The 24,256-nt window shown below is 40.2% G+C and overlaps 1 protein-coding gene across 5 annotated transcripts in view; it reads right to left on the bottom strand.

Moving 5' to 3' along the window:
- Window positions 1-24,256, bottom strand: part of nphp3 (nephronophthisis 3) — a 184,930-nt gene that overhangs the window by 67,088 nt on the left and 93,586 nt on the right. For all 5 annotated transcript variants that reach the window (XM_063070063.1, XM_063070064.1, XM_063070065.1 and 2 more), the window contains 4 exons: window positions 18,225-18,328; window positions 16,909-17,023; window positions 14,609-14,752; window positions 7,415-7,512 (listed from right to left, as the gene is read on the bottom strand). In XM_063070063.1, coding sequence (XP_062926133.1) covers window positions 7,415-7,512; window positions 14,609-14,752; window positions 16,909-17,023; window positions 18,225-18,328 — 461 coding nt within the window. The remainder of the gene's footprint in view (window positions 1-7,414; window positions 7,513-14,608; window positions 14,753-16,908; window positions 17,024-18,224; window positions 18,329-24,256) is intronic.

Below are 24,256 nucleotides of genomic sequence, written 5' to 3'. Positions count from 1 at the left end.
GCAGCGTCCAGCGTCCTTTTCCACGGATGCTGCCCGACCTGCTGAGCTCCTCCAGCGTGTTGTGAGTGTTGCTTTGACCCCAGCATCTGCAGATTATTTTGTGTCCATTATTCAGGACCTCCAGCACCCAGGGCATGCACTTTTCTCACTGTTACCATCAGGTAGGAGATACAGAAGCCTGAAGGCACACATTCAGTGATTCAGGAACAGCTTCTTCCCCTCTGCCATCCAATTCCAGAATGGACTTTGAAGCTTTGGACACTACCTCACTTTTTTAATATACATTATTTCTGTTTTTGCACATTTTTAATAATCTATTCAATATATGTAATTGAATTACTTGCTTCTTTATTATGTTTCATTTTATTATTATTATTTTTCTCTCTCTGCTAGATCATGTATTGCATTGAACTGTTGCTGCTAAGTTAACAAATTTCACGTCACATGCCGGTGATAATAAACCTGATTCTGAAGATAATCCAGTTGATTAGCACAGATTTTCAGCACCTTACCAGGTACATAATCAGGGCCTGGTGCCTTGTGAGCGTTCCCCCTATCGAAAGATGTTTTTGACATCACCCTCTGATACAGGGATCATAGTGTTTCCAGATGCTGCGGGAATTCACAAATGTGTAGTGTTTTTCTCCCTTTCAAAGCATGCAGAAAAGACGCTGAGATCAGAGAGCGAAGCATCACAACCACTTGTGCTGTTAGGTTTCACCGTATAGAAAGTAATGGCATGTAAACCCTGCCATCTGTCTCTCACTTGCCATTTCGCTCTCACATAGTCTTCTGTTGGTCATATCTGGGCTTCAAAAGGAGTTATGGATTGCTGGTCTTGAAAACTACAGATTTATCCCTCAGCAGACTGCGGATCTCCTGATTCATGCATGGCTTTTAGTTTGGGTATGTTTGGTATGTTCTCAAAGGCATATGCTCACCCACACAGGTCTTGACGAAGCCGGTGACAGCCGTGGCAAATTAATTCAGATTCAAAGATGAAACCCTGAACATGGCCCAGTCCACTCATTCAAAGCAGTCCTGATCATATCGACCTCCTTGACCGTACTTTGCCACCCAACCCCCCCCCACCACCGGTGTTGTCTTTGTTGTGACTGTGAACAAAGTCACCGGGAGACACTGAAGCTGTAGATATAGAAGTCTTGATTCCGCAGAATAAGCAGATATTCTCATGGAGACAATTCTCAAGGTCATTAATTATGATTAAAAATGAAACAGCTTGTCTAGAGTTTGGTTATTTTCTAACTGCGAACACAAAACCTTGTGAAATATACTTCAGTAGCAAGTTCCAAATGACACAATCATTCCTCAATACCCCGAGGACTTACTCGCCTCAGTGATGAACTGACTACCGTGCAGCCTGCAACCATCAGCACTCCCCTCAGTGATGAACTGACTACTGTGCAGTCTGCAACCATCAGCACTCCCCTCAGTGATGAACTGACTACTGTGCAGCCTGCAACCATCAGCACTCCCCTCGGTGATGAACTGACTACTGTGCAGTCTGCAACCATCAGCACTCCCCTCAGTGATGAACTGACTACCGTGCAGTCTGCAACCATCAGCACTCCCCTCGGTGACGAACTGACTACCGTGCAGCCTGCAACCATCAGCACTCCCCTCAGTGATGAACTGACTACTGTGCAGTCTGCAACCATCAGCACTCCCCTCAGTGATGAACTGACTACCGTGCAGCCTGCAACCATCAGCACTCCCCTCAGTGATGAACTGACTACTGTGCAGTCTGCAACCATCAGCACTCCCCTCAGTGATGAACTGACTACCGTGCAGCCTGCAACCATCAGCACTCCCCTCAGTGATGAACTGACTACTGTGCAGCCTGCAACCATCAGCACTCCCCTCGGTGATGAACTGACTACCGTGCAGTCTGCAACCATCAGCACTCCCCTCAGTGATGAACTGACTACCGTGCAGTCTGCAACCATCAGCACTCCTCTCGGTGATGAACTGACTACCGTGCAGTCTGCAACCATCAGCACTCCCCTCGGTGACGAACTGACTACTGTGCAGCCTGCAACCATCAGCACTCCCCTCGGTGATGAACTGACTACTGTGCAGTCTGCAACCATCAGCACTCCTCTCGGTGATGAACTGACTACCGTGCAGTCTGCAACCATCAGCACTCCCCTCAGTGATGAACTGACTACCGTGCAGCCTGCAACCATCAGCACTCCCCTCAGTGATGAACTGACTACCGTGCAGCCTGGAACCATCAGCACTCCCCTCAGTGATGAACTGACTACTGTGCAGTCTGCAACCATCAGCACTCCCCTCAGTGATGAACTCTCCATGGCTGTGGACTCACTTACAGAATCGTTGTGTTCTGTGTTTTATTTGTCACTTTTTCTGTTTGCATAGCTTGTTCTTTTTTCATACATTGGATATTGACAGTATTTGTGGTGTAGGGCTTTCATGGATTAAACATAGAAACATAGAAAACCTACAGCACAATACAGGCCCATCAGTCCACAATGCTGTGCCAAACATGTACTTACTCTAGAAATTACCTACGATTACCCATAGCCCTCTATTTTTCTAACCTCCATGTACCCATCCAAGACTCTCTGAAAAGACCCCATTGTATCCGCCTCCACCACCATTGTTGGCAGCCCCTTCCACGCACTCACCACCCTCTGCATAAAAAAGGTTGCCCCTGACATCCCCTCCGTACCTACTTCCAAGTAACTTAAAACTGTGCCCTCTTGTGCTGGCCATTTCAGCCTCTCATCATCTTATACACTTCTATCAGGTCACTCCTCATCCTCCGTCGCTCCAAGGAGAAAAGGCCAAGTTCACTCAACCTATTCTCAGAGGGCATGCTCCCCAATACAGGCAACATCCTTGTGAATCTCTTCTGCACCCTTTCTATAGTTTCAACGTCCTTCCTGTAGTGAGGTGACCAGAACTGAGAACACCAAATGTTGTCTGACAAGGGTCCTATACAGCTGTAACATTACCTCTTGGCTCCTAAACTCAATCCCACGGTTGAAGAAGGATACCTTCTTAACCACACAGTCAACCTGCGCAGCAACTTTGAGTGTCCTATGGACTCAGACACCAAGATCACTCTGATCCTCCACACTGCCAAGACTCGTACCATTAATACTATATTCTGCCATCATATTTGACCTACCAAACTAAACTGCCTCACACTTATCTGGGTTGAACTCCATCTACCACTTCTCAGCCCAGTTTTGCATCCTATCAATGCCCCGCTGTAACCTCTGACAGCCCTCCACACTATCCACAACACCCCCAAACTTTGTGTCATCAGCAAGTTTACAAATCCCTCCCTCCAATTCCTCATCCAGGTCATTTATAAAAATCACAAATAGTAAGGGTCCCAGAACAGATCCCTGAGGCACACCACTGGTCACCGACCTCCATGAAGAATATGACCCATCTACAACTACTCTTCGTCTTCAGTGGGCAAGCCAATTCTGGATCCATAAAGCAAGGTCCCCTTGGATCCCATGCCTCCTTACTTTCTCAATAAGCCTTGCACGGGGTATCTCATCAAATGCCTTGCTGAAATCCATATACACTACATCTACGGTTCTAACTTCATCAATGTGTTTAGTCACATCCTCAAAAAATTCAGTTAGGTTCTTAAGGCATGACCTGCCTTTGACAAAGCCATGCTGACTATTCCTAATCATATTATGCCTCTCCAAATGTTCATAAATCCTGCCTCTCAGGATCTTCTCCATCAACTTACTAACCACTGATGGTAAGACTCACTGGCCTATAATTTCCTGGGCTATCTCTACTGCCTTCCTTGAATAAAGGAACAACATCTGCAACCCTCCAATCCTCTGGAACCTCTCCTGTCCCCATTGATGATGCAAAGATCATTGACAGAGGCTCAGCAATCTCTTCCATCACCTCCGACAGTAGCCTGGGGTATATCTCATCCGGTACCAGTGACTTATCCAACTTGATGCTCTCCAAAAGCTCCTGCACATCCTCTTTCTTACTGCCTATATGCTCAAGCTTTTCAATCCGCTGCAAGTCATCCCTACAATTGCCAAGGTCCATTTCCAAGTGAATACTGAAGCAAAGTATTCATTAAGTACCTCTGCTACCTCCTCCGGTTCCACAGTCACATTGAGTGGTCCTATTCTCTCACGTCTTATCCCCTTGCTCTTCACATACTTGTAGAATGCCTTAGGGTTTTCCTTAATCCTGTCTGCCAAGGCCTTCTTATGGCCCCTTCTGGCTCTCCTGATTTCATTCTTAAGCTCCTTCCTGCTAGCCTAATAATTTTCTAGATCTCTTATCATTACCTAATTTTTGAACCTCTCGTAATCTTTTCTGCTTGACTAGATTTTCTACAGCCTTTGTACACCACGGTTCCAGTACACTACCATCCTTTTCCTATCTCATTGGAACGTACCTATGCAGAACTCCACACAAATATCCCCTGAACATTTGCCACATTTCTTCCGTATGTTTCCCTGAGAACATCTGTTCCCAATTTATGCTTCCAAGTTCCTGCCTGATAGCCTCTTATTTCCCCTTACTTCAATTAAACGCTTTCCTAACTTGATTGCTCCTATTCCTCTCCAAGGCTATGGAAAAGGAGATAGAATTGTGATCACTATCTCCAAAATGCTCTCCCACTGACAGACCTGACACCAGACCAGGTTAATTTCCTAATACCAGATCAAGTACAGCCTCTCCTCTTGTAGGCTTATCTACATATTGTGTCAGAAAATATATACGGCCAGAATCTGTGCCAGATGCATGGCCACTGTTGCTTCCCTCAGGTAGGCCGTTTCTGTCCCCCCCCCCGCCCAAACAGTACTCAAACAGGAGTACTTATTGTTAAGGGGGACAGCCACAGGAGTACTCTCTAGTATCTGACTCTTGCTCTTCCCTCTCCTGACTGTTAGTCACTTATGTGTGTACTGAGGACCCGGCGTGACTACTTGCCTATAGCTCCTACCTATCACCTCACTTTCCCTGACCAAAGGTATTTGAGCTGCATCTCCAGTTCCCCAACTTGGTCTGTAAGGAGCTGCAGCTTGACGCACCTGGCACAGATGTGGCCTTCCGGGAGGCTGGGAGTCTCCTGGACTTCCCACATCTGACACTCAGGACAGAACACCAGCCTCACAGACATACTTCCTATTCCTATTCTTCACAAGTAACTTACCTCACCTCGAAGCGTTATCGCCAAAGCCCCGTTGAGCCAAAGCCCTCCTACTCTGACTCCCTCTACTCTGACACCCGCTCTAAAAAGCTGTCTTCTTTTAAACTCTTCCCATCGGTCTAACTCGCTGATATCCACACGCCTCCACAGTCGTGCCTTGATCAAACCACTGAAGAAAAAATGTCCTGAAGAATAAGAAACATTCTATTGTTTCCTTGTTTTGTGGCTGCCTGCAAGAGGAAGAATCTCAGGGTTGTATATGGTATATATACTTTGATGAAAAATATATTCTGAACTTTGAATCAGTGCTTTCAAATTACGGCCCATGGTTATCTGAAAAAAATGACTCTGGGAGCTCCCCCACTCTGAGGGTTCTTAATTTAAACTGCTTTTGGAAGGGCCTTGCTGAAATCACAGGGAAACATTGAAATTAATTCTGACAACCTTTAGTAAGTACACAGTAACATCACAAAGAATGGTACAGATCAGAAAGATCATAAGAGAACCATTCAACATGGAACAAGAGTGCCCTACCCTTCAGACAGAACCAGAATGACCTTTACTTGAACTTGTGCACCATTAATTCACATCCTTTGTAATTAACCCCGGAAAATTTTATGACCTACTTCAACACACAAATGTCAGAAATCTAATATTCCCTATATCCATCTCATGACTTATTCTTTCCAAATTCATTGCTTTCTTTAGACGTGCATTCCCATATCATTCAGATGATCTCTCCCGGCTCTCCCCTTTACAGCTCATCATCACTCCCACTCAAAACTGTCATCAGTCTTTGCTTTACTTGCCAAGGTCCTTGGACAGTCCATCACTTCGAAAATTCTGTGCCCATCTTCCTAAAAGCTTTGTCCAAATCCCAAATAACTTCCACCTAAGCAGATCAGTCTTCATCAAATTCATAAACAGATGGAAATGGACGGACAGAAGATTGCTGAAGAATGCTATATCAAGTCTATTGCCATGTGCACAAGTCCAGCAAAATACAAGTACAATGAAAAACATACATGCTGAGATCCTTCAAGTTTTTCCATTGTACCTGTACCTCACTGTACTTATATTATTGTAGTATTCTGACCCCTCTTCTCGATGTTGATTCTCTTAAGTACAAGATGTGGTCAACCATAGCACCCACAAACATCTCTATATATCTTGAAAAGCTAATGCATTTTTAACAACAGAATCTCACCCTTCTCTCCCATTCTTCTTCATTGCAGATTGTGGAACACCCCCCTCCAACCTCAGATACTCCCCACCACTGCCAGACCTGCATGTTTAGTTGAACACCAAATGCTCACAGATGGAGGTTTTCACTGAAAGGAAGCTGCACACTCCGCCAAATGGATTCTAAGCTAGAAAAAAAAATACAGGGCATGGAAAGAGAACTTGGTGGCCACAACTTTAGAAATAAAAGGGAATCAAATAGATTCCCACATTAAATACTTGAAGAAAGGATGCGCTAAATAAGGGGCCAGTTTTTTAAAACTGGGCTGCACAGAATTTCTTCTCTTGAAGGACAGTGGAGCCCAGATCAGTAGCGAAATTCACGGTGAAGACAGATAAAAATTTGTATGATCATTGAATTACAGGTTATGTGGAATTGGCAAAGTAAAGGAGTTGAGACCAGCCATGATCATATAGAATGGTGGGGCTATTGGCCCATTCCTGCTATTTCATTGTGAGTTCAGTTGGAAGAATAAAATGGTCACAGGGATACAGCACAGAAATAGGCCATTTGCTCCACAAAGTCTTCACAATCAGCAAGCACCCATTTTTTCATCCATCCTCCACTAAATTCCTACATTCTGCCCACATTAACATTAACTCCAGGCCAGATTTAACCTCTAACAATTTAACTACCAGCCTGTATGTCTTTGATTTGTGGGAAGAAAGCAGAATGTCCAGGGGAAACCATACAGTCAAAGGGAGAATTTACAAACTCCACACAGACAGCACTGGAGATTACAATTCAACTCAGGCTGCTGCACCATTATAGTCAGGTTGCTCTTATTCTTCGTGACTGCCCACAGACTTCTAATATTTCCTCACCTCCATCACATGAATAAGTACAATCATTAGCTAGTCTACTGGAACAATAGCTGCAGAAGGCAAAATTAAAATTGTGCATTAACATTAAGATTTCAATGGAATGTGTATTGTAAATGTCAATATAAACAAACTGCCAAAACTGTTACTAACCTCCAGGTTTGGGGACAAGTTTCCACATTTACAGAAACAATCACTCTCACGTTGACAGGCAATGGATCAATTAACCATTTCATATGCCGCTCAGCTTGCTAAAAGTAGAGAAAAACAGTGTTGCTACAAATATAAAGTATTGGTTCACAAAATACATGCACATCTCTCTAGATTAAACTGGTAGACTGGCTTATTATTGTCACATGTATTGAGGTACAGTGAAAAGCTGTAACACAGATCACTTTGTTATAACAATGCACTGAGGTAGTACAAACGAAAACAATTAAACAAAATACAGAATATCATGTTACAGTTACAGAGAAAGTACAGTACAGGCAGACAATAAGATGCAAGGTATAATGAAGTAGATTGTAAGATCAGGAATCCATCTTATTGTACCAGTTCTGGTAAAGAACTTCAAGCTGAAATATCTGTTTTTCTATCCAAACATGCTGCCTGCCACTGAGTTCCAGTTTTTTTTTGTATTTTCATGACTGTGCAGTACTGATAATGACTCAATCCAGTTTAAAGCATGCACTCTGTTTGAAATTGCAAACAGTTCGATTTGAAGTTTGAAAAGAGCATGTGAGTAAAGCCTTGAAATATTTTGTTTTCACCATACTGACAGGACCCATGCTCCTGTGTCAAATTCTGTTGGCATTATGCCCAGTTAATTGGATTTTTTCTTGGAGATTATCCTTCAGTATCCTTCGTCGAAAAATTGCAACTTTCTTTTTAACTGCGTCATTTCTTTCTTTTCCCAGGGGATTCTGGGTGGTTACTTCCCTTTTGTCATCTTACGTATTTCCTGTGTGGCCTTAAATTTTGTAAGTTTTTTTTTAAATTTTATTCTGTTTTGCTTTTTATAACCACTTTATGTCAATAATCTTATTGTTTCTTGTTGCTGTGTCTATTCATGGGTTTGAGGTTTATTGTGGTTTTTTTTTAATATATATTTTCCGGCTTTTGTTCTGTTCTGTGTGTATTTTAATTGAGCTACCTTTTTTTTTACTTTTTTACTGTTTTACAATTAGCTGATCCTTTTCATATTTATACCTTTTTTTTTAGGGAGCGTATACCGGAAGTCATGGGGGTAGTTTTAGCGCTTGCTTCTTTCTGGCGGGTCTGCTTTAGATTTTGCCTTGGGGTCTTGGGGTGGGGGGTGGTGGGAGGGGCTTCACGTTTTAGTTTGTTTCTCTTTGGGCTATATACATTATTGAAGTACTGGTTGCGTCCTTTTTCCCGGTATCTTTTGTATGTTCTGTTTCCTCTCCGGGTTTGTGGGTCGCGCCTATCGTCAATCCTCCTTGTTGTGGGTTGACTTTAGGATTTATGGAGTCTATTATTAATTTTGTCTCCTGGAATACTAATGGTCTTAATCATCCTATTAAAAGGAAAAAAGTTTTTAAAGTGTTCCAGAGACTTAAAGCACAAATTTTATTTTTACAAGAGACCCATGTACGGAGGGGGGACAGACTACGTTTTTTCAAATTCTGGAAGGGACACTATTTCATTCGAACTCCAATGCTAAGATTCGAGGCGTCTCTATTTTTATAGATTCCTCAGTTACTTTTATACAACAGGATATTATCTCTGATCCGAATGGTAGATTTTTATTGGTTAGTGGTTTACTATTTAATAAAAAAGTAGTTTTGGTTAATGTTTATGCTCCTAATATGGATTGTCCGGAATTTTATAAATCATTGTTCGATCAGTTTCCGAATTTGAACGAGTTTTCATTGATCTGGGGCGGAGATCTTAATACCTGTTTGTCTCCAGCTTTGGACCGTTCGGCTCCTTTACGGACTTTACCTAATAAATCTGCAAATCTGATTAATTTTTTCCTTTCTGATTCTGGGTCGACGGACATTTGGCGTTTTCTGCATCCTCAGGAAAAAGATTTTTCCTTCTTTTCACATGTTCATCATTCCTATTCAAGAATTGATTATTTTTTCATTGATTCTCGTCTTATTCCTTCAGTGATTAAATGTGATTATGATTCTATAACCATTTCGGATCATGCTCCACTTAAGCTTTCTATTAAAATTATGGCCAATATACCAAATAATAGACAATGGCGTTTTAATTCGCTGTTGCTTCAGGACTCGGACTTTGTTAATTTTATGAATGAACAGATTGAGCTTTTTTTTACAATTAACCATACAGAAGATATTTCGGTTAACACTCTTTGGGACACTTTTAAAGCCTATATTCGGGGTCAGATTATTTCGTATTCTGTTGCTTTGAGGAAGAAACAGAAGCAGGAGGAGATGGTAATTGTGGACAAGATTAAAGAAATTGATAAGAAATATGTTATGGCTCCTTCTGAGGAGTTATACAAACAAAGAACTGAACTTCAAATGGAACACAGTTTACTACTCTCGTCCTCGATTGTAAACCAATTAAAGAAAACAAGAAGTGACTTTTATGTTCACAGTGACAAAATTGGCAAGCTGCTGGCTAATCAATTGAAATCTAATTATGTTAAATCTCAAATCAATCAGATTTATAACCAAAATGATCGATTGATACTGGATCATGTGGGGATTAATCAAACCTTTTGTGATTTTTATTCTTCTTTATATCAATCAGAGCCTCCTCGAGATTCTAAATATATGAATGATTTTTTAGATAAGTTAGACTTCCCTCAGATTTCACAGGATATGTCTTCCTTATTAGATACTTCCATTACAATCTTTTAATAGAGCATCAATTTCTCTAATACTAAAGAAGGATAAAGACCCTGCTCAATGTGCATCTTATAGACCAATATCTTTATTAAATGTTGATTCTAAAGTTTTTTCTAAGTTATTAGCAAATAGACTAGAAAAAGTACTTCCTTCTATTATTTCGGAAGACCAAACGGGTTTTATTAAAGGTCGTTACTCTTTTTATAATATTCGTACATTGTTAAATATCGTTTATACTCCCTCACAAAATGTTCCTGAGTGTGTTATTTCTTTAGATGCCGAGAAAGCTTTTGATAGAGTAGAATGGCCTTATTTATTTAAGGTGCTTGAAATGTTTAATTTTAGCTTGAGATTTATATCCTGGATTAAACTGTTATATCACTCCCCTGTAGCCTCGGTTCGTACTAACTCTTTAAACTCACCTTTTTTTCCTCTCTTTCGTGGTACTCGACAAGGCTGTCCTCTTAGTCCCCTATTATTTGATATTGCATTAGAACCTCTTGCAATTGCTATTCGAGAATCTTCAAATATTACTGGGATAACTCGGGGATTAAAGTCCCATAAATTATCACTCTATGCTGATGATTTACTTTTATATATTTCTAATCCTGAGAGATCCATTCCTGCTGTTTTAGAGTTATTAGCACAATTTGGTCTTTTCTCAGGTTATAAATTAAATCTTAGTAAGAGTGAACTTTTTCCGATTAATAAACATCTTCCCTTATATTATAAATTTCCATTTAAATTGATTAATAATTACTTTTCATATCTTGGGATTAAAATTACTTGTAAATACAAAGATTTATTTAAGACTAACTTTTTACCATTAATAGACCATATTACTCAACTTTCATCTAAATGGTTTCCTTTATATTTAACTTTGATTGGTCGTATTAATGCGGTTAAGATGTTTTTTTTGCCAAAATTTTTATATGTGTTTCAGGCATTACCAATTTTCGTTCCAAAATCTTTTTTTGATAAAGTTGACTCTAAAATTTCTTCATTTATTTGGCAGAAGAAGAATCCGAGACTGGGTAAAATACATTTACAGAAAGCTAAGAGAGATGGAGGTTTAGCATTACCTAACTTTAGATTCTATTATTGGGCTATTAATATTCGACATATGAAATTTTGGTTACTTGACCAGGACATACTATCTATTCCTAAATGGGTAGCATTGGAATTACAATCTGTTCAGGGTTATACACTTGGTTCTATTTTAGGCTCCTCTCTCCCTTTTGATTCGAAACGTCTTAAGCAGGTCTCTAACCCGATAGTTAAATATGCTTTGCGCATTTGGTTTCAATTCAGAAAATTTTTTGATCTTAATCAATTCGGGTTAGCGATTCCTATTTTAGGTAACATATTTTTTCCTCCCTCTTTTACGGATCGCGCTTTTCAAACTTGGAAGACTAAGGGTATTTTACGGTTTTTGGATTTATTTTTAGATGGTTCCCTTATGTCTTTTGAACAATTATCTAATAAATATAACTTATCAAGAATACATTTTTTTAGATATTTACAAGTTAGAAATTTCCTAAGTACTATACTTTCTTCCTTTCCAATGCTTCCTCCTACATATATTTTAGATTCGATAATTAACCTTAATCCATGTCAGAAAGGTGCATCGGCTATGATTTATAATATTATTATGAAACTTAGGAAAGCTCCATTTGATAAGATTAGGGTAGATTGGGAACAGGAATTGGGGCTTACCATTTCTGTGGATGATTGGGGGCAGATTTTACAATTAGTTAATACTTCCTCTATTTGTGCTAAACATTCCCTAATTCAATTTAAAGTGGTTCATAGAGCACATATGTCCAAAGATAAGTTAGCGCGTTTTTACTCGCATATTAATCCTTTCTGTGATAGATGTTCGGGGCAGATAGCCTCTTTAACTCATATGTTTTGGTCTTGCCCTACTTTGGAAACTTTTTGGAGAGATATTTTCAATATTATTTCTAAGGTATTAAATATAGATATCTCTCCTCACCCTATTACTGCTATCTTTGGACTACCTAAAATTTCTAGTAATCTTTCCCCTTCAGCCCGTAGAATGATTGCATTTCTTACTTTAATGGCGAAAAGATGTATTTTACAACATTGGAAAGAGCTTAATGCTCCAACTACCTTTTTTTGGTTTTCTCAGACGATTTTATGTTTGAATTTGGAGAAAATTAGAAGTAACCTTTATGATTCTTCATTTAAATTTGAACAGATTTGGGGACCTTTTATTCGATATTTTCATTTAATGTAATATTTACCCTTCTTGTTTTTTTTTCACTGTTTTTAATGGAGGTCGGGATTGAGACGTGATTTTAAGTTTAACTCTGTTTGGTTTCAAGTTAGCCCATTGCTTTGCCTTGCTTTTAGTTAGCTGCACGGTGGGTTTTTTTTTGGGGTTTTTTTTTCTTTTTTTTCCATTGATATATATAAAATTTAGTATACTATTATGTTATCTTGGTTTCTTATGTTTAAATTACATTGTTTGTAGTAATTTCTTTTTGGTATTGATATCTTTTGGAATTTTATTATACTTTAACATTGTATTAATGTTTATATGGCTTACCTTTTTTGTATACTTACTCAATAAAAAGATTTAAAAAGAAAAATTGCAGGATGTATGACCTGACACCAGCAAGGTATTGGGGTATCTGGGAGCTTTGCGTGTGATGAGGCAAACTGTTTATTTGTTGGTTGAGATACAAAGGACAGAGAAATAAACAGCATAGACTGCAAGTGAGGCAAGTTAGAATGGGTGAATTCTGAGAACAGCACAAGAGGTAAAGCTTTATTGCAATCTTTAGTAATTATCACATTATTACCAAAGGGCACTTACAAAGGAGTTAATTATTAGTATTAAGATTGCACAGCAGATTTAAAAGGTAATAAATATACCAATATAAAAATAAAGATATTACAAAAAAAACCTTCAGTATATAATATATGTAACATATATCAGACAGAGAAAGATCTCTCACACTCACATACTAGAGGGTATGCACTTAAGGTGATGGAGGGAAAGTTTAAAGCTTCCTTTTTGAAACAGAGTGCCTAGAATGGGTTGTTGGGGAGAAGTGAAGGAAGATGATACTATAGTGGTTTTTAAGAAGCTGTTAGATATACACATGAATATTCAGGGATATAGATATACAGACTGATGATATTTAGTTTAATTTTGCATCATGTTTGATGGACCAAAGGACCTATTCCAATGCTGTACTATTCTATGTCTACAGTGGACACAGCCCTTGACCGCATCTCACCTATTTCCCACAGCTTTGCTGTAACCCCTTCTCGCTGCTGGACAGAACAAGGACAATATCCCAAGTCTTTCATTTCCAATCCACTAACCCCTGCAATCAACAGATCATCTTTCATAATTACTGCCAGCTCCAAGAGACCACTATCAGACACTCTCCCCTCCCAACATTCTGAAGTGATCACTCCGTTTGCTATTCCATAGCCCGCTGTTTCATCCCCACCTACCACTCATGTATGTCATTTTCCTATGCAAATACAGAAAGTGCAAAACCTGTTCTTTAACCACTTTCCTTCTCACTATCCAAAGACCCAATCTCATTATCCAGGGCCAGCATTCTTCTTAGCTAGTGTACTGCATTTGGTGTCCACAATGTGTTCTCTTCTTCGTTGAAGTAATCAAATGCAATTTGAGAAGCAACCACACAAGGTCTGCCGGAGTGATCTTGTTCTTCAGCTGCTGCAGTTTCTGCTCTGATCTGTCTGTGTGTGGCCTCCTGCACTCTTCAGAGACTCAACAAAAGCTCCAGAAAAAATGTCTCATCTCCTCTCTGGGCATATTGTAGCCTTCAAGACGCAATATTAAATTTTACAACTTTAGACAACATGCTCTTTATTTCTGTCCTCCAAAGATGCTTTTTCTACTTGCCATTATTTTACTTTTACACCCTGTCGGGCATGCCTTAGTGTATCAGAACAACATTAACCACAGAAGCATAGGATCACCAGAAATTCTCTTTGTTCCACTCAGTGCTCTCCCTCACCTTTGCTACATCTTATTAACAGGTTTCTCTTTCTCAGCTCTGAGGGGTCCCTATCTGAGCACTAACTACTTCTCTTCCCACAGATGCTGTCTATCCTGCTGGCTGGGTCCCACCACCTTACTGTAGCAACTTATTACACAGACCATGAGGTTAAAGTTCCGGTAACTTTTATTGTTGAGTTACCCCATCACCTTTCACCTACACATACAGTACCTATTGCAGCTTTACTCCTACTGAAAACTAACAACATATTTCATGACAGTGGTAAAAAACTGATTCTGATTCTAACATCCCTCTCTTTCACAGTTCTGAAGGGTAGCAGAACAGTATGTTGACTTTCCCTCTTTCTACATGCCACCAGACTCGCTGAGTTTTTCCAGCATTTTGCACTTTTGTTTCAGATAACCAACATCTGCATTTTTTTTTTACTTACATTCACTGTCAAAATTATTGTGGCCCTCTAATTACATTCATACCTCAATCTGGTCAATGGAGTCTATGATAATGATGATACTGCCTTGGTGGCGAGCAGATAATTTTTCCAACCATCGAGGAAACTCTTCCAGTAACTTACTTGGATCCAGTGTAAGGGTAGACATGGACCAGGAATGCTGCAACAACTGGAAATGGATGAGAAAATGCATTATTAAGCAGCAAATGTAGCAAGATTGATGCAGCTTGGAAACTGTACATACAGCATACCACTTCTCATCAACCAATTACTAAAAAACCGAGAGCATACAATTCACAGACACAAGGAAATCTACAGATGCTGGAAATTCAAGCAGCACACACAAAAAGTGCTGGTGAACGCAACAGGCCAAGTAGCATCTATAGGAAGAGGTACAGTCAACATTTCGGGCCAGGACCCTTCATCAGGACTAACTGAAAGATTCAGTGTGAAAGTAAAAAGTTGCAGAGAATCAGGTGGGGGAGAACAGGATTAGTGAATCAGATCACCGGCATCACTTGGAAAACCAGTACAGACTCAATGGGCCAAATGGCCTCCCACCTGTGACAAAATAAAAACAATCCTGAGAAATCTGCCTGTGAATATCATCAGTATTTTTCTTAGGATATATTCCCAGGAACAAGTGTACAAATGAACTCAGAGATTGGCGGGGGGGGGGAGGGGGGATAGCATTATATACAATACGGACAGTGCTACAATGACAGGAACTTAGCACGATCAGGCCAAAAATGGCCCCATTGCTCAGTGTGAAGAGGCTGCCCATGAAACTAATGTTGAGCAGACCAGGATAAGCAGAACAACTGCTAAGGGCTGAGATAGGAAGCTCAGGGCTGCACAGCATTGAATTGAATTGACTGCCTTACATCCTTCACATACATGAGTAAAAATCTTTACGTTATGTCTCCGTCTAAATGTGCAATGTGCCATTTATAGTAATTTGTAATAAACAGTATGTACAACAGATTAGTCAATATAGCTTAGAAATACAACTGTATCAGCATGAATTAATCAGTCTGATGACCTGGTGGAAAAAGCTGTCCACCTGTTGGTTTTGGCTTTAATGCTGCGGTACCATTTCCAAAATGGAAGCAGCTGGAACAGTTTGTGGTTGAGGTGACTCGGGTCCCCAGTTATCTTTCAGGCCCTTTTTACACACCTGTCACTATGCATGGTCATTGCTGGGACAGGTCGCCTAGATGCGAATATCTTTCATTTCCCATTGGATGCGTTGTAGTCGGCTCCCTTTTGAGCTGGTCAACAATGAGAAATCTCTGGGCCAGGGAGAACTATGCAGACAAATGAAGGTGGAGATAGCAGCTTCCATACAAATACCTTACAGTGATCGCAAAAATGGAACAGCATAAATGCAAGTTGGTGGAAGGATAAGTGGAAAGCCGAGGAAAAACGTTCAACTCAAGAGAAATAGAAGGGTGTGCAACTTGCTGCATGAAAAGATAGTGCAGGCAGAAACCCTCAGCACTTTTAGGAAGTATTTGTATGCCTATTTAGGAATCTAAGACCTGCAGGACTATGGAAGGTGGAATTAGTCTGGGTATCTCTTTTCACCAAAATGGGCTGAATGGCATCCGGTGTCATGTCATTTTCAAGATTCAATGTAAAAATGCTACGGTGGTATGGGGAACATGACGCAACATTAATGATTTCCGATTTCTGCTCTAACATTTTTCCTTTCATTTTTACTGGTTCGAATATTGCTGTGGTCACAATCAAAGGCGAGTTCTCAAAACAACACAAAGCTGACATTACTTTCAGGAACCAGTGATAAACAGAGAGCATCTCTACACAAGATATACCAGCGACTGAGAGGGACATTCACAATGAATCTTTTTAAAAGGATGAACACAAAATATTGCAGTACATTTGTTTTCCTCAATGCTCTGGAGATCAATGTTAAAGGAAGTAATTTTGATCAAGACTGACAAATGCCACTTTCCCCCTCTCTTGCAATTTACAGCTGTATATTCCCAAATTAAGATTGATTAACAACAGAAACCATCTTCTAATGCAAAATATTTACATAAGATCCATTGGAAATCACCATCAAACCCAATTACAATTAGAAATTATTGAAAATGAAGATATTGTAGATGCTAGAAATCTGAAGCAAAAACACAATACCGGAAATACACAGCAAGTCAGACCACATCTATTAGAAGAGAAAAAATAACATTTCAGGTCAGAGACCCAAGTATTGCTAGTATTTTCTAATATTGCTTAACAATTAAAAATTATTGCCTTCCATTTCTCAAGCGTCTTACAGATACTGTAGATTCAATTCTCTACCTTCACAGTGAGTCTTTTAATTATTAATGCCGGTTCAGAACTGGTGGATAAAGGTCTTCCCACAAAATGATACAAAATTAAAGTGCTTGGGGAACATTTTTGTTGATGCTCAATCCTTTAGAAATAAAAAAAAGAAAAAATTTAATGAAAATGCAAAGCTCAGAATTAGAACATACACAGGACAGGAACAGGCACTTTGACCCATGATGTCACTGCCAACCATGATAGCAATTTAAACCTAGTCAGAATCAAGTTTATTATCACTGACATATGTTATGAAATTTGTTGTTTTGTCATAGCAGTACAGCACACAGCAAAAAATTATTGTAAGTTTGAATAAGTAAATAAATAGCTCAAAAGAGGAACAGTGAGGTGTTCATAGACCATTCAGAATCTGATGCTTCATCTACCGATACAAGGTTGAAATCCCTCCATCCCCTGCCCAACACTGCATCTGATACATGGACCTTAATGTTGCTATTGTGTCTGAGTCCAGCACCTATATCCAGGCAATTGTCACTCTCATCATTCTCCTTTAGAATTTCATCTTCTCACCTTAAAACCTACGCCTTCTAGAGCGTATCTTATCCACCCTGGGGAAAAGACGACCCTTTAGATGCCTCTTATAATTTTATATACTTCAATCAGGTTGCCCCTCAGCCTCCAACAGAAAAAACAATCCAACTTTTCCCAACCTTTCCAAATAGCTAAATCACTAATCCAAGCAACATTCTGCACCCTCTCCACGCCTCCACTTCCAACCTGTAATGCAACAAACAGAACCGCACACAACACTTTAAATATGGATTAACCAACATTTGGTTTGGCTACAACATGATTTCCCAACTTGGATAAGCAATGCCCTGACTAATAAAGACAAATGCCATACAATTTTTTGCCACCCCATCAACTTATATTGTGCTATTGATCATGTCTCTTTCAAAGTTTCATTTTGTAAATAAAGGGCATAACAGCTGATAGCAATCCTAATTATGTACTAATTATCAATACAACATAAACAGGAGATGTCTTTTATTGAGAGGCTTTGAGTGTCAGGGAATAACTGTACAATTGGTAAAATGGATGCTACTAATTTATTCTTTTCATCTGTGTTCAGAACTATTAGTATTTCAAAATAAATCAGCTCAACTAAAGGAAAAATTAATCAATCATAAAAAACTTCCCTTTTCAATTCTGTAGTCCTTTCCACCCTTTCAGTAAAATAAGTTTAGAATAGCTTGAATACAGAATTCCAGATGAGTAATAGGATACAAAAGAATTTAAAATATCACAACAGTGTTGAAGTAAGGACCTACCATTTAGAGAGCAGAAGGGATTTTCCGGAGCCCGGACCACCGGATACAAGAAGTGGAGGTATAGGTGCAGGAGCTGTTACCAGATCATTCAGACGCTCATAATACTAAAGGTAGATATCAAAAGAAGTTACAATACATTGAAAGAACAAGTTAACAAATCTATTTATAAAAACTACTTAAAAGGTGTATATGTACAGCAGATGCAAACCATGTTACATTAAAACTTCAAGCTGAACAGAATGAATGAAATATAAACATTCACTACAAATAAACTTACAAAAGAGCCGCACATTTCTTTAATATACAGAAAATAAGTAATGAAATTAGAAGTAAATATTAGGTAAGCAATAAATAACAAGAAAACGTGTGCACAGATTCTACTGGATTATATTTCAATATTACAACATGGTTGTCCAGTTGTTAAATTACTGAACCAGAGGCCTGCCTTACCTATTGATCCAGGCAGACAAGATCAAATCCCATTACAGCAGCTGGTGAATTTAAATCCAAACAAACAAACAAAGAGGACTTTAATAAGAATAATAGTAGCAGTAACCATATGCTGGAGAGTAATCCTCTGAGGTGTAGGCTGCACTCACAGCTACCCTGTATACCAAACTGGTGGAAGTACCTTTGCTGAAGGAGTGCGGTCTGGAAGAAGGGACTACTTCGGAGGATCCAAAGCAAATGTTGAACATTACAGATAGAACCATTCTCTGGGAGATGGGAATGAGCCCAACACTGGGATATACTGTACATTGGCACCAATGGAATAGATGGAGGAGATGAGGAAGTCTAGATTATTCCCAATGCCAGATGTTGGTGAGTACAAAAAAAAAGGATAATGCAAAAGAATGTGTGGTACTTCGGATTTGCAGAGCATTCTGACCATTTTTGAGCCAAGTGGGAATCATACATCTGCAATCAATGTTCTTGAAGACTTAAGAGAGACAATCAGGATGCAGCATTGTAAAAGAATCATAGATTTAGATCCGGACAGAGAGAGCACAGGAAGATCAAAAAGAGGCTTATAGTGCAAATATACAATATGGTTCATGTATATTCTAATGAAAAAGGGCAGGCAAATTAAATCCAGAGCTCCCTGGATGATCAAAATGATGGCAAGTAAGATGGCAAACAATTAAAAAATTAACACAGAACAGATGCCAGCTGTTAACACAATTGGGAATGAGAATGATTTCAGAACATTCAGAGTGCAAGACAAAGTCAATATTGGGGCTAGACCAATTTTGAAGCCAATAGACAGCAACATGCAAAGGTTGACTGAGAGAGGCTGGTTGCAGTAAAAGGACATCTATCAAGTGGGCCATTTTTTTTTTAAAAAAGAGCGATAGGGAGAGTTCATAGCCAGCAAGTTGGAGTGAAGGGCAAAGCCAAAAGAATTAGGGAACCCAGGTTCATGAGGGATATTGAGGCTCTGGTCAGGAAAAAAAAGTTATATTATTGTCATGTACTGAAGTCTAATGAAAAACTTGTCTTGCATACTGTCCATCCATTAAAACAATGAGCAATAACAGAATGAAGAATAAGATGTTATAGTTACAGAGAAAGTGCAGTGCAAACAGACAATCAAGAGTCCATCTTACTACAGTAGAAGACCTTTCAATAGTCTTACAACAGCAGGATTGAAGCTGCCCTTGAACATGGAGATATGGGATTTCAAGTTTCTGTATATTCTGAAGAAGGGTCTTGGCCCAAAACGCCACCTGTTTATTCATTTCTATAGATACTGCCTATCTGCAGAGTTCATAGAGTCAGAGAAGTACAATACAGAAACGGGCTGTCGGCCCATCTAGTCCATGCAGAAACCATTTAAACTGCCTACTCCCATCAACCTGTACCAGGACCATAACCCTCCATACCCCTATTATCCATGTACCAATCCAAATGAAACCCTTTTGTACTGGACATCTCTGGAAATGCAGCTTGTCAGCCCCTCGCTAACAGCCACTGGACTCTGTGTCGAGGAAACCATCTTTTCTCAGACTCCGTACATCTAGGGCAATACAACTTTGGTCCCATCAAACCCATGACACCGGATTGTGTGAATGCTGTGTGATCTACTGCCCCCTGCAATTGCCATTGGCGAGAAATAACAGACCGTACACTGCATACAATTATAAAGGAAGTATATTTAAGAATATTAACTTAACCAGACAGTTATTAAAGAAAAAAACAAAAGCATCCATCACAATTAAACAGTCAAATGTGCACACAAGTTGGAAGCCATCTTGCAGTTGTCTTTAACTCACTCACTGGAGCCTCGGTCTGCGTGAAAGCACACGCCACCTTCCAAATGTCGTTTGAAATCCCCCTTGAACTGGTCTTTCCTACTTGAAGCCATTCATCTGCACAAAGCACCTTGTGCTGAAGGGATGACATCCTCAGCCATCTTCCCTCCTGTCTTCTCCCAGCTCCCACCAAAAAGACCATCACCCACACCAGTATCCCTCATAAAAACCTCTCTACCCAGCATTCTCCAGAACCTTCTCCCAACTCCACCATCGTGATTGGCTGACACATTCCTAAGTTGAACAACAAAGCCCCTCATCTCAGCTGAAACCCAGACAGGCTGAAAGCAGAACAGACTGCTCTTACAAAACTGCTAAAATGAAATACTATAGCATAGCAGTAAAAATCTTCACCACGGCGTTTCACAAAGTTCCCTTAAATGTTGAAATCAAGCTCGCATGCACCACTTGTGCTGGCAGCTCATTTCACAGTCTCCTGACCCTCTGAAGTTTCCCCTCATGTTCCCCTTTCATCCTTAGCCCACCCAACCTCAGTAGAGAAAGCCTGCACTGCTCCTGTTACCATTGATGGTGAGGGGGTGGATATGGTGAACCCTACAAATACCTGGATAACAGACTTGAGTGGAGCACCAAAACAAATTCTGTGTACAAGAAAGGCCAGAGTTGCCTCTACTTCCTGTGGAGACTGAGGTCCTTTGGAGTATGCAGGCCTCTGCTTCACACGTTCTACCAGTCTGTTGTCGCCAGTACAATCTATGCGGTGGTGTGCTGGGGCAATCGCATCAACACGGGTAATACCAATAGGCTCAATAAACTGATTAGAGCGGCTGGCTCATTTATCGGAGTCAAATTGGACACACTGGAGGCTGTGGTAGAACAAAGGACCCTACAGAAAATCCTGGCAATTCTGGACAATGTTTCTTACCCGGTTCATGCCACCTTGCAATTTGAGTAACAGACCAAGACAACAGCTCTGCTCCATAGAGTGCTATATGAGGTCATTCTTACCCTTGGCTATTAGGCTCTATAACAAGTCCACCTATAACCAGGAAAGTGATGTTCGACTGTTTGAGGTAACTTATTTTTTATTCCTACTTTTCTTCTAATATTTGTACACTTGTAATGCTACTATGACACTGTGACTTCCTTTGGGATCAATAATCCCCCTCATAATTTTGAATACATCTTTCAAATCTCCTCTCAATCTTCTATGTTCTAAAGAATACAATCTATTCGACCTTTCCTTACATTCAGGTCTTCCAGACCCAACAACATCCTTATATTAAATTTTCTCTGTACTCTTCCAACCTTTCCTATAGGTAGGTAACCAAAACTACACACAATACTCCAAACTGGGCCTCAGCAACATCTTGTACACCTTCAACATAACACCCCATCTTCTGTACTCAATACATTGACTTATGAAGGCCAATGTGCCAAAAGCTTTCTTTACAGCCCTCGCTTATGAACCCTATCATATGGTGACGCCATTTTCGACAAATCATGGACCTGTATTCCCAGATCACTTTGTTCTACTACACTCCTCAGTGGCCTACTGTTCAGTGTAAGACCTATCCAGGCTGGTCCTACCAAAGTACAAAACCCTGCACTTGTCTGCATTAAATTTCATCTGCCCTGTTTCAGCCCATTTTTCCAGGTGATGCAGATCCCTCTGCAAGCCATGAATGCCATCCTCACTGTCCACTACACCCCTAATCTTGGCGTCATCTGCTAATTTGCCAATCCAGTTAAGCACATTATCATACAGATCATTGCTATAGATGACAAATAACAAAGGACCCAGCACCGGTCCCTGTGGCATGCCACTAATCACAGTCTTCCAGTCAGAGAGGAAACCATCTAGTACCACTCTCTGGCTTCTCCCACAAAGCCAATGCCTAATCCAATTTACCACCTCATCCTGAGTGCTGAGTGACTGAACCTTCTTGACCAGCCTCCTATGCAGGACCTTATCAAATGTCTTATTGAAGTCCATGGAGACAACATCCATTGCCTTGTCTAAATCAACTTTCCTGGTAACTTCCTCAAAAACCCTAAGATTGCTTAGACATGATCTACCACGCACAAAGCCATGTCCTTTAGAATACCTTCCGACAACTTTCCCACAATTGATGTCAGACTCACTGGCCTATAATTTCCTGGTTTCTGCTTAGAGCCTTTTTTCAAAAAAAAAACAGAACAACACTGGCTGTCCTCCAATCCTCTGGTAACTCCTCTGTCACTACGGATGACTTAAATATCTCTGTTAGGGACCCAGCATTTTCTGCACACCCCACATAGGATCCATTTTTCAGGCCCTGGGAATTTATCCTCCCTGATTTGCCTCAAGGTAGCAAACACCTCATCCTCTGTAATCTGCACAGAGTCCATGAAGTTGATGTTGCTTTGCCTCACTTCTATAGACTTTGCTTCTGTTTCCTGAGTAAATACAGCTGTAAATAATTCACTTAAGATCTCCCCCATCTGTTTTGGCTCCACACATGGATTACCATTCTGATCTTCCAGAAGACCAGTTGTGTCCTTTGCAAGCCTGTTGCTGTTCACATATCTGTAGAATCCCTTAGGGTTCTCCTTCACATTGTCTGTTTGACAAATTCACGCCTTTGAGCCTTTCTGATTTCTTCAAGTGTTCTCTTACATTTCTTATATTCCATAAGCACCTCATTTGTTCCTGCTTGCCTATACCTGCTATGCATCTCTTAACCAGGGCCTCAAAAGCTCTTGAAAACCAAGGTTCCCTACGCTTGTTACTTTACCTTTTATTCTGAAAGACATATACAGGTCCACAATCCCTTATCCAAAATCCTTGGGGCCAGTTGCATTTCGGAATTCAGAATTTTTCGGAATTCAGAAAATTGATAATTATATTGATAACTAACCTGTCTCAGTGCGGGTGGACTTTAGGACCCAGGGGAGCTCCGGACCTACACACTTCCTCCCATATACTTCAAATCAGCTCCAGATTATGTATAATGCCTAATACAATGTAAATGCTATGTAAATAGTTGTTACTAGACAAGGGGGTGACCCGTTGGGGCACCCTTTGAGAGAAGGGTAGTGCAGTCTGATGTGACCAGAATGAACATTAAATTTTCCTGAATGCTATTGGTATCGCTTTGCTTTGGAAACTGAAGTAGAAAACCTCAGTTTTTTAAAGAAAAACGAGGCATAGCAAAGCATATATAGCGCCCCCTCATTTAACAAAGGACACTTTTGATGGCATAATTTCTGGTTTATCTGCCACCCTCGTGCCTCTCGTTGTCATTCTGGAGATGTGCAGCCCTTTCATCCCCCGTCTCTTCATCTCTTCTGCTGTTTGTTGTTTGTCTCTGATCCTGGAGACGTGCATGCCTCTCCTCCTCTGTCTCTTCTTCTCTCATCTTTTTCTGTCCTGACTCATTGATCCTGGAGTCGTGCGGCCCTGGTCTCGTCCGATTCTTGTCCTCTCCCTCTCCTTGCCGATTCCTGACGACGTTTGGCGTCATCTCAACCATGTTGTCTCCCTTCCCTTTCCACATGGCATAATTAGGCTGCTCATTTTTTTTTTTTACCCTAATGCTGGATAGAAGATACGAAGCACTAACACCAAAGGATGCTGATTATTCTTGATGATGTGGTTGGTGCACTCCTAAATGGACGTGATATAGTCACCGCTGTCCTTTGACTGCAGCAAAGGGTTTTATGGGTGTCTCGAAGTACGTCATTACAATAAGATTTAATTATCTCTTATTGATGGGT

The sequence above is a fragment of the Mobula hypostoma genome, chromosome 17 (assembly GCF_963921235.1).
Source record: "Mobula hypostoma chromosome 17, sMobHyp1.1, whole genome shotgun sequence".
Taxonomy (NCBI): Eukaryota; Metazoa; Chordata; class Chondrichthyes; order Myliobatiformes; family Myliobatidae; genus Mobula; species Mobula hypostoma.
Note: the sequence above shows the minus strand (reverse complement) of the source record. Positions and strands in the feature narration are given on the sequence as shown.